We start from the raw sequence: 18572 nt of genomic DNA, 5'->3' as shown, positions 1-18572 counted from the left end.
AAAACAAAAATGGACTGCTCGACGGGGTACGGAGTTTTTAGATACTACTTACGCTGCTACTTCTAAAGGGTGGATGGAGACAACTGTATTTAAAAACTATTTGAAAAATAGTTTTCTAAAGGTTATTGGTACGGAACTACCAGTATTAGTAATTTATGACGGACACGCTAGTCATGTTGGACCAGATGTCATAAATATAGCTGTTGAAAACCATATTACGATACTTAAACTTCCACCTCACACCAGTCACCTACTCCAGCCCTTGGATTTGTGTGTATTTAAATCACTTAAGACCCGTTGGGATACTAAACTTGTTGAATGGCAGAGACAAAATGTGGGGGCTGCTGTAACGAAAAGTATGTTTTCGAAGATGATAGGGGAAATATGGGAAGAAACCAGGCCCGAAATATTAGTGAATAGCGGGAATAGTTCCGGTAAATAGGAATGTTATTCAGCAAGATTAATTTGATCCAATAGTTTTCCAGCGTTGGCAAAAAACCCGTAACGTGGTTAGATTTGATGATCCTGACTTAACTATGCCTAGCACATCAGCAAAAAATCATGAAAATTCAATCACCGATGAAGAACAGCCAACTTTAAGCTCGCCAAATATACCAACATCTCAAGAAACACACAAGATCCCGGATGTTTCATTTGAAGAGTTGTTATTGAGGTCAACCAAACGTGAACATAACTTCGATTCGAAGAAAAAAAAACGTGTATGCTTAGGGGCAGAGGTAATAACAAGAGCCGATGTTGACAACATTTTAAGTTCAAAAACACCAAAAAAAAGCAATAAAGAAAAAAAGAAAATAAAACTAAAAAACATAAAAAAAATAATAAAAGAAAAACTGAAAGTAGTTTTGACGATGACAATAGTTCTTGGCACAGTGATTCAAGCGAAAATAGAATTGTTGAATTTGATGAGCTAAGCAAAAGTCATTTGGATGAGTTTGATAAAAACGAATCTACTGACGAACTTACATGCAAAAATAGAATTGTTGAATTTGACGAGCTAAGCAATAGTGATTTGGATGAGTTTGATAAAAACGAACCTCCTGACGAACTTGCATATACCAAAATACAAATTGGGGATTTTGTGTTAGTAAATTTTCCTGGAAAAAAGAAAACTTTCAAATATGTTTGTTTGGTAAAACAACTGATTAACGATGACGAGGCAAAAGTAACAGGCTTAAAAAGACTTACAAATAAGTGTAATTTTATTTTGAAGCCCAACGATGTCTGCACCATACTACTGTCGGAAATAGAAAAAAAACTACCTGTTCCAAAAATAACGATAACGGCCGATTACGAAAAGTATATTTTTGAGACAGCTCCTGAAGTATTTGAAGCATAGCATAAGTATTTTTTTTTTGATTATTTAATTATTTTTGTTAAACAATAACACGATTCATTAATTTTACTCATGTTTTTTACATTAAATAAATAATTTTTCACTAAAAATATTTGAAATTGTTTTGACCCTTCTAAAAAAATTTCGTAACATTTTCTAAAAAATATTTAGGTAAAGTTAAGGGTATGGAAAAAAAATTACATATGTGTAGGATTTTTGCACTAGCTCCGTATAAAACACTTAATATTATTAGCAAAATTAAAGGCACATTCTGCTCTTGCCCCAGATCAGGGGGCAAGTGCGTAACATGTACTTGTAAAAAAATACGTACATACAAATTTGGTAGATATTGTATTTTTGTAATCTAAATAGTACCAATTGATTGGTTAATAATTACAATTATACGACATAAGTTAAAAATCATCTTAATTTAAATGAGGCAATTTTCGTAGTAAAATAAAACTTAACTATAAAATTTTTCGTTCGCAGTTCCACCTTACCTTATATTATAACATATTCTAAAAAGAAATTGAAATCCCTTTCTAACAAGGTATCATGTTCCTATATCTAAGTAGTTCGTTTGAATACCTGGTTAAGTATTGTAGTTTTTATAATTAGTTTTTGCAATTAGCAGAAATAAAAACTAAAATTGACGTGTTGCAGCATTTTTTTTTTCAGTCTTGTTCCTCATGATGTATACATAATATAGTACTGATCAGTCAAAACCTACATAAGAAGGAGCAGAAAATAAAAGTCATATTATAAAAAAAAACACAATTATTTAATACTTAACAATAAAATAAATGCTGACTTTTGAAGACATTTTGCTTCTTAAGATTCTAAGGTTCACCTAAAAATTACAATAAATGTACACTTACATATATACAAAGATAACTATTTAACAAGCATTCTGTGAAAAGAAGTACCCTGCACCCCTTGGGCTACATGAACAGGGGTAGTTGAATATAATCTTATGGGCAAACTCCAGACCATCGTTTCTATAGGAACATCTGATGGGGCCTGCCAATATGAATCACTCGGCTTAGGAGCGTCTAGGCCAGCAAATGTGCTCGTTACAAACTCGAAATGCAGGCGCCATCTAAGAGACACTACAAAGAAAATGTTAGAAATCGTTAAAAATGGTTCATTCAAAAATATAACTTAATCTAAAATTTAAATTGACATTTTATTATATGATATTTGTTAAGTTTTCATTTGGTTTATATTTAATTTTATGTGCTTTTATAACTCGGTATTTTCCTATTATATTTGGTATTCGGATTATCGAAAAATTGCTATAGTTTATTATAAAATTGCTATAGTTTATTTTTATAGTTTCAATTTTTAATTTAATATATTTTAGAGCTAAGCTTGGTTCTATGAAGCCTATAACTTTACTACCTCTATCTAAGACTTTTTTAGGCTTAGTTTTACATTAGTTCACTGTGCTTTTTCATCCCATAATAACCACCTATTTTTTTCTGCTTTCCTTTTATTTAGAATCCCATTTTCTTCATAAACTTCTTTTCATGTCCTCGATATCTTCAGATAAAGACGAATTAATGCCAACTGGCTCATTATGTTTTTCGATGTACAACTGGACATAATTTTCTAGGCTAAACTAACCTCCTGTTTCAGTTAATTTATCTTCTGTAAAACCTCGATCATTGACAAAGTATTTTCAAATAAATCATCTCTTGAAGTGATCGTGACTTGCGGTCAAAGATTTCCTGGCTTTTTTTCTGCATGAATTTTACAAAGCTCTTTATTCTGCAGTTTGTTCATAACTTCCATAACCAGTCCAGTTAGATAGATCCAGTTAAATGAGATGAAATCAGCGTCAACTTTCGGACTTGTCGGACTTTGTGAGACACGATCCAGGGGTCTTTGCTCGCATACATCTTGGGTCAACAGGTGCAGAAAATGTGTGGAAACGCATGGAGGACACTGAGCATTTGGTTTGAATTGTTTTTCATTGTTTATTGCTTAAATTCTTTTTTTTATTTAAATTTATTGTTTAGTTAAATTATTTATTTTTTATTGTAATATTAAAATTTTCGTTGTGACAAAAAAGTTTTGAAGGATCTTTGTACGGATTTTATTTTTTTGCCCGAAAACAGTGCGTCGGAGCGCAAAAATACAAGGGATTCGTTTTACTACAAATGAATAAAATATTTCGAAAAAAAAAGGTTTTTTAACAAGCGTTTTGAATACAAAAGAAAAAAATCGACTTTTTTAAATTTCAACACCCTTTATTTTGGAAACGGCCCTCTTCCGACCATCGGTGTCCTATCTGAAACTACTTCTCTATGGCTCCTGTATATACTCTAGCACTTTTGACTTTTTGAAAGGGGACACTCTATATAGTAAGTATCTAAACGGATTTGAGATGGGTGCAAACCTCTACAAACAAAAGTTTTTTGATTAAAAATTATTGAGTTTGACATCTCAAATGCGCTTAGATATTTATTATAGAAAAGATTAAATCAAATCCTTTAGGAGCCTTTTTCATTTCTTTAACATTCGACTTTTTAAGTAATTTTCACAAAAAAACTTCAGTTTGTAGAGGTTTATAACAACTATAAATCTATTTAGTTATTAATTGTTAATATCTGAAAAAAAAAATATTAAAATTCCTTGGGAATTTCAGGAGATACGGGCATTATGTCGATTAAATAACAGCGGGCGTGGACTATAAATAGGTTGCTGGCAAACGACATGCCACATTTTAGATTTTGTTTGCTAGATAGCGATCGGGCGCTAGCATCACAGATATGAAAAAATATTTAGTGACACAAAGTGGCAACATTGGATACGTGCATTGTAAACATAGAGGTATTCTACGTTGCCAAGTTGCTTTTTTTCATTAACTTTTTTGTCAGGAATCTTTTTTTTTATTCTGAAAAATTTGTTGTGTTCTGAAAGTAAAAGTTTATATTAGTCAGCAAACAAACGAAACTTTTAAAGAGTACATTTTTTACCTGTTACAAAATAAAACACATTAAAAAATATGTAGTGGATTAAGAAAATTATATATTGAAAAATTGGAAAGTCGCTTTGACATCATTGTCTGAGAGATGGTGAACTCAAAACAACTTCGCCTGTGGTTTGCAGCTAGACTTATTCTAAGCATTCAATGTTCTAAGTACAAAACTATACAAATTATACTAAACTACCTTAAGATACACAATTTCAATAAAATCTTATAAAGTACATGAGTCAAGTTAATTCGGAAAGTCATTGTCTCTTACATTGCAGATTAAGAATTCATTTATGCTATCAAAACTTTTATTTATCAGGTAGAACTTTTTTTTTTTAATACAAATGTGGAAGTTACGTTTTTCTCAGGGATGGTTTATTAAAAAATATTGGTGCATAGTGGAGAGTTTTATTCCATGATGTTCTCAGTCGAAGAAACTGAACTCTAAGGTAATTTCGAGCTCTTGTTTCATGCTAATGGACCTAAAGGCATATAGCACGTACTCAAGAATATACTGAGAAGGCAAGGAAAGTATGAAGAGCTCTGCAAAGCACCGGCTGACATCATCTCGATGTCCAATACCAAAGAGAACCCTAACCGCGCTACAAACGGAAGACCCTGAAAGCATGTGCGGAGTGACCCTAGACAATAAACAGACCTGCTTTTCAACTATTTTCGTTAAATTTCTCAGAACAGAGTTCAAATGTTGCTCAAAAGTCAATTTTGGGCCAAGAAAATTTCGTAGGAACTTTATTTTTTCTGGATTACTAGGGCTCTCACGCCTTCTCAGGGAGAAGGTCATATGTTCTGTTTTTGCCCTATTCAAATACAACATATAAGCCCTCAGCCAGTCGTTCGCTACTTCTTTGCACTCACCCACTTGTTCCATTAAACTCACTTTTATAGTTTTTAGCACAGAAGGGAAAGCTAGTGTCATCTGCGTAAAGAGTAACTTTACTTTCGGCCAAAGATGTTGTTATATCATTTATATATATGAAAAAGAGCAGGGACTCCAGAAGAGAACCCTGTGGCACCTTATGTCTCATCTACCATATTTCGCTTAACACTGGTTACGTGTCTTCTGCTTGTTAAATAACTTTATACTAGGGCAACACTTTTGGCATATGACTCCAGCTTCCTCACTAATATGTTATGTGAAACACAGTCGAAGGCCTTGGAGAGGTCAAGTAAAGTACTACTAACAAAAACCCCACTCTTAAAGCCTTCGACTAAGTAATCAAACAGCTCACACACAGTATTTGCAGTCGACCAATTTCTTCTAAATCCAAATTGTACATCCATTAAAAGCCCGTTGGTTTCAAAGAACATATACAGATCGTGTTTTCGTTCGTTACTTATAGGAAACCGCATAGAGGCGAAATTTTGCAACGTCGCGCGTGTACGAGTGCCTGCGACAGAGCACCGCCCCGACCGGCCCGAGGACGGGATTAGTAAACATCTGACTTTCGTGGGAGCTGCGTCGTTTGGCGACAAAATGTTCCAAAATATTACGCGAAAATCCAGGCATTTTTAAAATATTTATTCTAATGCGGGTTTTACAGACATGACAATGTGTAAAACCCACATAGAATTGTAATCTTAAAATGTTTAATATGCTGTGTTTTGCATAATGAAAATTAAAGCGTTATTCTAATAAAAAATAAAATATCAACTCTGATAAAAATATAATAAAAAATCATAAATAAAACTCTAATAAACAAACTTAACAACATATCATTTTTTAAATAAAAGGCTCAAATAAACCGCCTTCTTTCGCTAAACAAAAACTTAACCTATCGTAAAAGCTATTTCGCACCACCAAAAGAGTTTCAGGTAAAATGGAATTGGCACCTTCGACAATTTTATTTCGCAACTCCTCTAAATTTGTTGGCCTACTAAATTCATGCTTGTAAATGGTCTGCTTAAGGTAACCCCACAGATAAAAGTCATTTGGAGACAAATCTGGAGATCTAGGAGGCAATTTAATATCGCCAGTCCCACTAATAAGGCGGTTAGGAAAAGTATTTGTTAAAAATTCTTTTACCCTAGCCGCGTTATGAGCAGGACAGCCATCTTGCTGAAAATAAACCGATCCCAGGTCTACATCAGGTAGGATTTGAATGGCAGGAAGAACTTGGTTTTGCAGCAACTCTAGGTACTATTGGGCGTTTAAAGTGCCATCAATAAAAAATGGCCCTATAACATTGTCGCCCAAAATACCTGCCCAAACATTCAAAAATCTGAGGATACTGGGTACGAAACTGAAAACTTCTGTGCTCGTTTTCCTGAGACCAATAACGAACAATGGAAGAATTGTGCCATGTAATGGAAAAGAAGATTCATCAGAAAACAAAATATTTTTTAAAAAATGTTCGTTTTCATTTGCCTTTTCCATCATCGTCTCACAAAATTCCATTCTTCGCCACTGGTCTTCAGGAAATATTTCCTGAGTTTTTGAATACTTGAAACATTTGTACCCATATTTTTTCCAGATACGAGCAATAGTTTTATTGCTCATTCCCAGTTCCTTTCCAACACTTCTAGTGGACCGTGTCGAATCAAGTTCTAGGGTACTGCAAACCATTTCTTCCCGCCGTTCTATATCCTGGACCACTTCAACAGGTGGTTCTTGACGTTTTGTGTGGCATTTTTTACAATCTTGAAAACAAAAAGATGTCTCAAAATTTGTAACCACATTTAAAACCGTTTTTGCACAAGGAATTGGTCTATTCTCAAATGTCACTGAAAATAAATCTCTACATTGTACTGCCGAATTGCCTCCATAAAACCATTTAATTAACTCTTTCGGAAGGGGTATAAACAGCCATAGTGAAAAAAACACGAAAATAACGCTCAAAAATTATTAATGCAACGTGCAGTAACACAGCAAAGTGAGGTCTGCTGACTCCCGGTTCAAAAAATAAAAACGAAAAATTCCACCGCCTGCAAGCCGCAACCAAGCGGTGTTGCTATTATTTTGGGTAATACGTAGCTCACGATAACACGATCTGTATACAATTTATCTTTAAGCAAGACCAAAACATTTGAAAAGATTGTTATCAACGAGATAGGGCGATAATTATTAGAGTCAAGGTGATCACCTTTTTTAAAAACAGAAATAGTTTTGCGAAGTTTAAAGGCTTTGGGGTAAAAACCCTCCAGTATACACAAGCAGAGTCACCAAGACACCGCTTAAAATAGACAGCGTAGGATAGCAATACCGCGTCATTTTTAGAAACAACTTGATCCCAGAAACCTGAATTAGCTCGATTAAAAGGGAAATTTCAGCAGAAATAAATGATCAACGCAATAACGTACAATTTGCAGGACAATGCCGACAAGAGAGAATAGAAGCGGAAGAAAACCTAGACACCCCAGACCAAGTACACTTACCAGAAGTGATAATAAATCAAGAAACCCAAAACGAAGACCAGAAGAATGAACATATTGATGAAGGGCATGCTAAACTTAAAACAGAGTTTAGAAGGTCAATGGCAGAATATGAAGGCACAAACTCCTCAACAATACCAGCTCTTCCTAGAGTTAACTCTTCCCGCAAATTGGCTATTCTTCTTAATGCTGCCAACTTAATTATACCTGACTCTTACAGTTACGACACTTAAACAACTTCATCTAATTGATAATCTACTCTGCGGCTACCGCTGTTATTAAAACCTTGGGATTAAAAATAATAAATAACCAGCAAAGTATTATACTGAAAGAGCGACATCGCCATGCAAAGAAGAATACTAAAAAAAATTAAAGATATTAGGACAGACATTGGCCAGCTAAAGGAATACATCGGAGGTATCAGAACCAGAAAAGTACAAGAAAGATTAGAGGGAATAATGCATCAGTCCAAACATCATATACAGCAAGACCCAGAAAACTGTAGTCCGGAACAATGTCTAGACACTCAACAGAAGTTACCTATTTTTCATGTCGCTTAAGAAGGTATAAATCCAGTAATAAAAGCAAATAAGAACGCTCAGAAAAACAATTTTATCGAAAGCTCAACGACACTGCTCCAACAAACACTGCCATTAACATATACCCCGCTAAAGAAAACATCGAGGAGTTCTGGGGCACTCAATTAACAACACCTAGTGAATGCAACCTCGACACCGAATGGCTGGATGAAGAACGAGCAAAGTGGCAAACATATAATCGAATGGCATATTTACCATTTTCAGTTGAAGAAGTGGCTAACGTCATAAAAAAGCTACACAAATGGAAAGCTCCAGGCCCAGATCACGTCCAAAATTACTGGATTAATAAATTGTGGTCAACACATTAACAACGTCTGACCTACCTTCTGATCGAGGTTCTTATAAATCCTCCAAATATGCCCAATTTCTTAACAGAAGGGACCACTTACCTCTTGTCCAAGGACTGCCAAAACACTCAAAAACCGGCTAAATATTGGCCAATAACATGTTTACTCAGACTCTATAAACTAATTATATCTTGCATTACAAAACGTATTTACAGACATTGTGACCAGTTACTATAAAGAAAAGTTGAGCCATTTCAAAAACACAAGAAATGCCGCACAACAAAACGTAGCTCTGCAAAATCCCAAGCATGCTCTCTGTCAGATTCATTATTTATTGTGGGGCCAAAAATATTTAATGATCTCCCAATTAATATTAAGACCAATAAATACTTTAAAGTAAAAAAATAAATAAATAAATGGATAATTAATAATAATTATACAATATCTTATTTCATATAATTAATATAAAATATAATATCTAGTTATGACTAGACTAGAAAGAGGTATATTTTATTTATTGTTTTGTTTTGACATTATTATTAACTAACCTCAATTAATTAAGATACTAACTTTAATGTTTAAAGGTGCACATTTTAAAGATACCATTATACAGATAAACAAGACTTTTTGCAGGACTTAAACTCACTCTTTGCTGAAAAAATCACGAGTCAAAAACTAGAAATTTTTGTAGGAGACATAAACTTCAATATTTTGAATTTGCATGATACAAATGTGGTGAAATATTTAAATATTATGCATCAGAATGGTTTCAACTCCATGATTGATAAACCGACGAGGGAAAGAAATGGACAAATATCTTCATGCTTGGACCATTTCTTTGTCAAGAACACCTGGACCAACATGAGCTCCGAAGTTATATATAGCGGCTTATCAGATCATTACCCAATTTTACTTAGTATAAAATTACAAAGATAATCTATATGTAGTAAAAATACAAGTGTGAAAAAAATCGACTATGATCAAGTAGAAAGCTGCGGCTTTGGAGAATGAAAAGTGGGAACAAATATTTAATTCCAATGATTCTGATAAATGTGCTACTAATTTCGTAACATCAATTAAAATCATTTTCGAAAACGCCAGCAGCAACTCATATATTAAATGTAAAAATCGTAAATTAAAACCCTGGATTACTCTCGGTATAATTAAATCTATTAGAACGAGAGACAAATTAAAAAAGATAAGTATAGCACACTTAAGACTAATGAAACTAATAAACCTTTAAAGACTATCGTAATAACCTGTCAAGATTAATTAACATTACAAAAAATAATTATTTCTCTAACAAACTCGCGGAAAATAAACATAACATAAAACAGGTCTGGAAGGTGGTCAAAGAAGCAGCAACAAACGAGAGAACAAGATCGGTCTGCGAATATGCAGCTGTAATTGACAACAGCTGCGGTGGTGAAATTACGGGAGATGATAATATTGCAGATGCTTTTAATTCCTATTTCAGCACAATTGGAAAAATTATGGCGGGTAAAATTAAAAATCCAAGACAGGCCAGCTTAAACCCAAAAAATAATCCAAGTGGAAACTCTATGTATCTTAAACCTATAACGGAAAATGAATTAATTCAATTAATAAGCACTCTTAAGACTAATGCAGCATCCGGGGCTGACGAAATACCTGCACTATTTTTGAAAAAGTATCATAAACACCTTATTAAACCAATTCTACATCTTGTAAATTTAGTATATGAGACTGGTATTTTTCCCTTAATTTTCAAACATGCCACTGTAACCCCGTTGCATAAATCGGAAGATAAAAAAATTATTATTAGTAATTATAGACCCATAGCTTTAACCAGTAATCTTTCAAAAATCATAGAGAAATGCATGAAACTTAGACTTCAAGTTTTTAGAAAAAAATGATTTTTTGTCACAATTTCAATTTGGATTTAAACAAAATAAAAGTACAGAAGATGCGGTGAATTGTATTACAGAACAGATAGGAAAGTGTTTCGACTGTGACGAGAGGTGCATGGCAATATTTCTGGACCCTGGCATGGCGATATTCTGCTAAAAAAACTGGAAAATACTGGGATTCGAGGGATCCCTTACAGCCTGTTTAAAAGTTACATTAACCAAAGAACACAAAGCACCAAAATAAATGGATGTGTCAGTTTGCCTAGGTTGGTAGAATGTGGTGTGCCACAGGGAACTGTCCTTGGACCCGTATTGTTCTCTATACAGGGTGTCCAAGATAAGAATCCTAAGCATGGGGATCTCGGTACCTGTTGGAGATACAGCTTCGGTTAAATTAGGAAAAAGTTGTGCACTTTGAAGCGTAGTTACATGCCGTTGAGAAACTTCAAAAATTTCCATAGCCTGCTGAGATATTTGGAAAAAACGGAAATTTGCCAATATCGATTTTATTTTTTCCTGGCTTTATTTTAAAAGATATCAAAAAACTATTAACACTTTCTCATTGACACTTTTGAAGTAGTACGTGATGGCGCTTTTAAATTTTATATCCGACGTTTCGTTTCTGAGAAACCACCATCAACTTTATTTTTTTATATGGCGCGAAAAGAAAGTACACCCTGTATCTGATTCCATTTTTTATTACAAATTCAACGATGCATCACATGTCACATTTTTTTTGTTAGTTAAAAGGAAAAATACAATTTTTCTTTTTTTTAAACATATTATTAAGTAGGCTTTGGAAACAAATGCTTTGACACTTTGACGTAAATACCTTTTACCCTGTCACATATTTTTTATTAAATATTAATTGCCGTTGTTGTTACCGTAATTGTCGAGGTGTTGTTTGTTGAGTAATTATTGTTATTATTATTTACTGTTGTCGTTATTATTGCTAAAATTGTGTTATTATCTTCAAATATGCCTGGTGGTCATTATAGTGATGAAGAAAAGTTTGACATGCTGTCGTGCTACATTTTGTGCTACAAAAATACTGTAAATACAGTAGCAATGTATCTTAATAAATTTCCAGATAGAAAGCAACCATGTAAATCCATTTTCTTAGAGTTGGCTCGAAATTTAAAAGAATATGGTTGGTTTAAAAAGCCTGTTTTATCTCAAAAAAAGGAATCTCTTGAAGAAACTCAAAATAACGTTTTACAAGCAGTTATTGAAAACCCCGAGATATCAACCAGGCAAATTGAAAAAAATGTAGGAGTGGCCAAATCTACAGCTCAGTTTATTTTACGTAAAAACAGATATCACCCCTACAAATTTAGAATTTGCCAAGGACTTAAACCTGGGGATTTCGAACGACGTCGGCATTTTTGTGAGTGGTATACACGTGCCTGTGAAGAGGATTTTAATTTTCCATCAAAAATAATATGGTCCGACGAAAGTATGGTCACTAATAATGGTATCTTTAACCGCCGCAATAGTCATTACTGGGCCCAACAAAATCCGCGTGTTAAGAAACTATCTAGACATCAACAACGTTTTGGGTTTAATATGTGGTGTGGAATTTTAGGAACCAAAATACTAGGTCCATTTATTTACTATTATTCATTAACAGCAGAACGATATCTTAATTGCAAACTGCTACTGTAAGAAGATCATACTTATGTCTAAAAAATAATGGAAACCTGTTTGAACACCTGTTTTAAATTAAATGTATAAAATGCGTTAATTTATTTGCTTTTTTCGTTATTGTTAAAATGTATTCATTATTTGTTGCATATCGTTAGAAAAATCATAAAACATTTGTCTATTACTGGTTACATTTTTTTATTTATAAGTAGTACAATGTACAATGCAAATCAATGCTTCATTTAGCTTCATCACTCTCTAAATAAATATTAAGAAAAATGTGACAGACTCGGTAACAGGTATTTACATACGTCAAAGCATTTGTTTCCAAAGCTTACTTAAAAAATATGCTAAAAAAATAGAAAATTTGCATTTTTCCTTTCAACTAACAAAAAAATGTAACATGTGATACATCGTTGAATTTGTAATAAAAAATGGAATCAGATACAGGGTGTACTTTCTTTTCGCGCCATATAAAAAAATAAAGTTGATGGTGGTTTCTCGGAAACGAAACGTCGGATATAAAATTTAAAAGCGCCATCACGTACTACTTCAAAAGTGTCAATGAGAAAGTATCAATAGTTTTTTGATATCTTTTAAAATAAAGCCAGGAAAAAATAAAATCGATATTGGAAAATTTCCGTTTTTTCCAAATATTTCAGCAGGCCATGGAAATTTTTTAAGTTTCTCAACGGCATGTAAATACGCTTCAAAGTGCACAACTTTTTCCTAATTTAACCGAAGCTGTATCTCCAACAGGTACCGAGATCCCCATGCTTAGGATCCTTATCTTGGACACCCTGTATATGTGAATGAGTTGTTGCGGTTGTTACATCTAGCACATTAAAAAAGATCACATTACACGAAAACGACTGTGGCATAACTGAATGTTCTTGGACCCAGCAAATAAAAAGGCAGATCAAGGTTAAATATTTAGGTGTTATTTTGGATTATAATCTAAAGTGGCACCACCATGTTGAGTATATTTCCACTCGAGTTCGGAAACTTATTTATAAATTTCGTCAATTAAGACAATTTATGCAAAAAAAGACCCTTACGACCATTTATCAAGCTCTGGTTGAATCAATTATAAACTATTGCATAACAGCATGGGGCGGAACAAGTAAGACCATCCTTATGATTACCCAAAAATATGTTCTGAAGGTAATGTTTAACAAACCAAAATTGTATTCCTCGGATATTTTATTTAGAGAAGCTAAATTGTTGCAAGTAAATCAAATTTACTTGAAAGCAGTGGTTAGGCTTCTGTGTAAGAATCCACACTACTTGCATTTCATATCTCACAATCAGAACACTAGACAAGCTTTAAATAAGAATGTAACTATCCCAAAGACCACAAAAACTAAATGTCAAAAAACTTTAACATATACCTCAGCAAAAATCTATAATCAACTTCCCGTAGAACTCAGAAATAAACTCTATAACAAAATTAAAAGTATCCACGAGATATTAGATAATAACGTCACTTGGTTAGTATAATACACATAGTACTGTTTATTTTTCTTTCTGTTTTTTTCCCTTTCTTTCCCCTAATTTAATTTAATTCTATTTTATTTTTTGAATCACTTTTGTTTAATATTATTTTCTTAAAAATTGTTTTTATTTTAATTAATTAATTTGGATAGACAGGAAATGCACACAAAGTATTTTTAAAATACCATTGTGTATTGGGTATTATTAGCGATTAAGCATTTGTAATATTATAATGTATGAATGTATTATCTGCTGAATATATATTATTATTATTATTATTATAATGTTTAAAGGTGCACATTTTAAAGGTACCATTGTGCATCGAGTGGTTAACAATAATACAGGGTATTTATTTTAAAATGAATATTGAACCAATTACTGATTAAATATTTACATAATAAATAAAACATATAAGTAAAACAACACAATTAAGTTGGAGTTTTGAAACTTTGTGATCTGTTTTGTGATTGGAATCTAAGAAGTTATTTATACGATTGCCATGCTATTTATTGCTAATAAATTTATTATCACTATGATTAGGAACTCAGGCGCAGGTCTGAATTAATTTTCAGAAAACTGACGAAAATATACGACCATAAGATGTAGAAAAAAACCTTTCAAATAAAAAAATTAACTCTAAAATTCAAATAGAAAATATTCAGACGTTATACAGCAGTCTTTTTGTTTGCATTTCGCAATAAAAAACTTCAAAAGTATTTTAATTTGAACTACTAACCTAAGTCTGTAGAAAATGCTGGTGTAACATGTAAAGGAATCGGTAAAATCAGTTGAGTATATTTGTACCCGAGACATACTTCATGGTGTTTGCTATAAGTGATAATCCGAACTTGTTTGTTTTTCTCTGGATTATTTTCAAACGGGTCAATTATCGTCTCTTCTTCGCACTGAAGAGATACTGATACCTGCATACATTTTACAGTGGACACAGTAAAGTCAAAAGTTCCTGAAAACAACTTTAGTTAAATATTTATTTTAACTTTGATTACTATATTCTTACCAATAATGTCTTCACCCAACTTGTATGCTGGTTTAAACAAACAAAATCTTGCTACCTTTCCCCACAAATTGGAAATCATGTAAAAATTAGGGTTTCTCCTTGCAGTTATATTTTGTAAACTCTCCAATGCTAAGTCAACAGGTTTTTCTTTTTGTCTGATTTCCAAAAACGGGTTTGCAGGTGTTAGTTCTTCGGTAGTCTCGTTACATAATGCCCCAACAACCTCATTTAAAACTGCGGCCTCTGCAATAGGGAGCACCCTAATGGGTACTCTCATGAGTTTTACAGGGCTATTAACTCTTTGCGTACCTATAGTAATTTTATATGAATATTTTACCAGTTGTCCTCTGTAGGACGGAGCAGAATCACTGGGTATTTTTTCTTTATAAATAACTAAAAAAGCAAAATGTAATATGGAGCCGGGTGAGATAATATTTCAAGTTACAATGCTTAGTTTGTCCAGGTGAAAGCCTTAGATCACAGAACAATATTTTAGGTTTGGTACTGAATTCGTGTCTGGCATTGTCGGTGGCCACGGTGGTTCCCAAAGCGGTATCAGCCGCAAGGTTTTGGCTATTTTTCGCATTTTCCTTCAGTTTTGATAATTTCGAGTCAGTGAAACATTGGCAATGAATTTGGGCGGAGGCCCAGGCAAGAGATTCAAACACATCAGTGTGGCTTTGGGATACCTGCAAATAGAGATAATTTATAGTAAAAAGTAAAAGTAGTAAGTTAAAAAGGTGTTAGTCAGAGTAAAATTGTTGAATTCTTACAGTAATTTCAAAAATAAATCATTTTTTGATGTAGTTTTTGGCTTTTTTATGAAGAATTTGCCTTAAATGTATGTTGTCTAATTAATTTGTAAATAATTTTGTAGTCAATAATCATTGACTTTAATTATGTGAAAATCCGCCACTCAGTTATGGCTTTGATTGTATGTTTTTTATTATAAACAATATATGTCAAATTCTAATCTGTTTTTATTTCTGATCAAAAAAAATATGCGCATCTAAGGATTGAAACTTTGTTATTAGTTTCACTTTTAAAGAGAAACATTATATATTTAAAATAACTAAGAATAAATAAATAAAATAACTTACCCAATTGAAGATACTAGACACAGAAAAACTTTTTTGTTTCAAAATAACAATAAAAAAACCATACGGAGCGGGGGAGGGGGGTAATTTCGTGATTTGAGTCATTACATCTTTTCTGATCGTTGTGCTGATTGCAAAGATCTTCGAAGGATTTTCTATCGAAACTATATGTTAAAGATAGGAAGAAATATTCAGGGAATGCCTTAAGCATTCTGGAAGCACTCAAACAATGACTTCAGGCAAATGTATTCACTCTGCCTATTTACCAGGGATTTGAATAGGTCTTATAAAGCTACTAGCTAAAATGAACCATAGATTTCAATTTATTAAAATTAAACTTATCAGTCAAGTTGCCTCCACTCAATGGATGTTGGCGATTAGTCAAAGTCAAAATATACTTTATTTGCTAAGTTTACAAACTTGTGCCAAAAGCTTCCTAATCCTAGAATTTATAATACTAGTATTTATTTGGTTATACAGGATACAGGACAAAAACAGAATAAAGAATCGATTTTGATTGTACATAGAAGCATATTTTATATAATCAAAGAAAAAAACAAAAAAGAAGAAAAGAAAAGGCGAGAACCAACATAAAACAAGAATAATAAAAAAAATAAAATAAATCTGATCAACAGATATGTAATTAATTTTAAATATTAAAATGAGTCGTTAAAATACCCTTCAATGCTGTAGTAAACTTTTGGTAAAATTAATTTATTTAGTTCTCTCCTAAACTTTTTAAGGTCTGTAACAGTCCTAATCCAAAAAGGAACATGATTAAATATTTTACGACTAATAAATATAAGAGAGGTTCTTGTAAGTGAGGAGGTGGGGATTGGAAGAGATAAGTTGCCCACTTGACGAGTATTATGACTGGGGCAGGATGGTGGACTTACGGACTTATGTATGAGTGTTGCAGTTTCCAATATAAAGAGTGAGAAAACTGTTAAAATTCCTTCAGCTACAAAAAGAGGTTTACAAGAGACTCTCAGACCAACACCACACAGATACCTTAATGCTTTTTTCTGAATAGTAAAAATTATGTTAAGGAGTCCCTTGGAGCACAAACCCCAAAATGGCAACCCATAACGGATATGAGCGTCTATTAAGGCGAAATAAACTGAAAGAGTGTTGGATGTTGGATTACACGTTCGAATTGACTTCTGTCTCTTGCCATGCTGATAAGCCCTTCTATCGTCCTTAGCCCAGTCTACTGTCTGATGTTCCTTGCCCATGACAACTCTTTTCTCCTGATTCCCCTTCTTCCTTCTATGTTTCCCTCCAGAATCAGTTTTAGCAACTAGTATCTGTCGCATCTGAAGATGTGACCAAGGTAAGCCGTCCTATACAAGTCTCCAGTATCTTTTGAAAGTTTCGAAGCAATCTATCTCGCAAATAGTACCCGAGGTGTGCTTAGCCTTAATCGAAAAGTTAGGGGAGTGTATAAAGGTAAAGTATTGAAACCAAATCAAATCTTTAATCTTATTGAATAGTTACACAAGTAAATGCTAATATGTATAAATGGAAAACAAAAAAACTTATTGGTAAGTATCTGTTGGTTATTCTGGTGTATAATTTATTGGGTTAATAATATGGTAACAAAGTTCTGCAGAGATATATTGCCTCCAGATGTATCCATATGATTTGAAGGCTGACTACTCTCAGTTATTGCATTTTCTGGAGGGTTCGAATAAGACGTATATTGACTTATGGCAGGGCTAGGAAGAGACTAACTCCTAGTCTAGAGGGGACTAACTAGTCTTTGTTGCTAAAGAGTTTCCAGAAGACATCCTGTCATAGTTTCCTAGATCTGTTTCAAAAAGAATATTGTTGATAGCGTATTCGACCATTATTTCTGCTCTTTTAGAATAGGTTCTCAATTTTTATGCGATGTGTTGCCCATAGATGTCAAACCGATCTTGTGTTTTCTCTTGTCTAGAGTGGCGGGCTTGTGTCTCCTTCATAATTTTGTATGCTTCCGTTAGTTTGAGATTCTCGTTCAACTTACGTTTTTTTTTTTTTTTGAAAACATCTTTATTATCTCCAATAATGTTTACATGTGTATATTACAATTAAAACTCCCTAATCAATGCATGCAAGCATTGGTCACGAGAGTAACTATTTTACTTCTATACAGTAAGCTTATGCCTAAATAAAAAAGTATCAAAGAATATTTAAATTTTTTTGGAATAATTACTAAATGGTTGAACACATCTTATATTTTCTGGCAATTTATTAAATACCTTAAAAGCTTTTGCAATCCTATGTTAGTTCTTGTATAATTCTGATAAATGTTATTTACATTTCTTGTTGGATAATTATGTATCATATTCGTAAAAGTAATGTTTATATTAGATTTTTGCTTTTTGTGGATAATTTTATATACTAGTTTACATTGTTCTATTTTTAGTATTTTATTTAACTTATTACGATGTAATTCTTGATAAAGTGTATCTGTATGAGTAAGCCTATCGTAATTAAAAAGAACTTTAATAAATTTATTTTGAAGAGTTTCAACAGTAGTAAAATTAGTTTGAGCACACACTCCCCAAACAAGGAGTAAATACCTAAGGTGAGACATCAAGAAAGCATTATAAATATTATTTTTAGTTTTTGCAGTTAGAGTCGGAATATTATGAGAAAATGCCAGTAACCTGAGATGCGCCAAAATCCATTTCGTACCATATAAATCGACACTTGGATGCGCGAATGTTGACGCCTGTTGATGTCTCTGGCATTTTCTCATAATATTCCGACTCTAAATAATCACGACATCTGTAGATAACTGCAATCATTCGCATTACTCTTTCAACAACACTG

General features: G+C 33.0%; 1 protein-coding gene across 1 annotated transcript in view; it reads right to left on the bottom strand.

Annotated features, from left to right (window-relative positions):
- Nucleotides 1-2113: 2113 nt before the first annotated feature.
- Nucleotides 2114-18572, bottom strand: part of LOC126736896 (RAB6A-GEF complex partner protein 2) — a 28577-nt gene continuing 12118 nt past the window's right edge. The window contains exons 2-5 of the mRNA XM_050441522.1: nucleotides 15101-15344; nucleotides 14656-15048; nucleotides 14374-14601; nucleotides 2114-2463 (exon numbers count right to left, since the gene is read on the bottom strand). Coding sequence (XP_050297479.1) covers nucleotides 2249-2463; nucleotides 14374-14601; nucleotides 14656-15048; nucleotides 15101-15344 — 1080 coding nt within the window. The 3' untranslated portion in view covers nucleotides 2114-2248. The remainder of the gene's footprint in view (nucleotides 2464-14373; nucleotides 14602-14655; nucleotides 15049-15100; nucleotides 15345-18572) is intronic.

Source organism: Anthonomus grandis, chromosome 5, assembly GCF_022605725.1.
Source record: "Anthonomus grandis grandis chromosome 5, icAntGran1.3, whole genome shotgun sequence".
Classification (NCBI taxonomy): domain Eukaryota; kingdom Metazoa; phylum Arthropoda; class Insecta; order Coleoptera; family Curculionidae; genus Anthonomus; species Anthonomus grandis.
The sequence above is the reverse complement of the archived record's forward strand: the minus strand, read 5'-3'. Positions and strand labels throughout refer to the sequence as shown.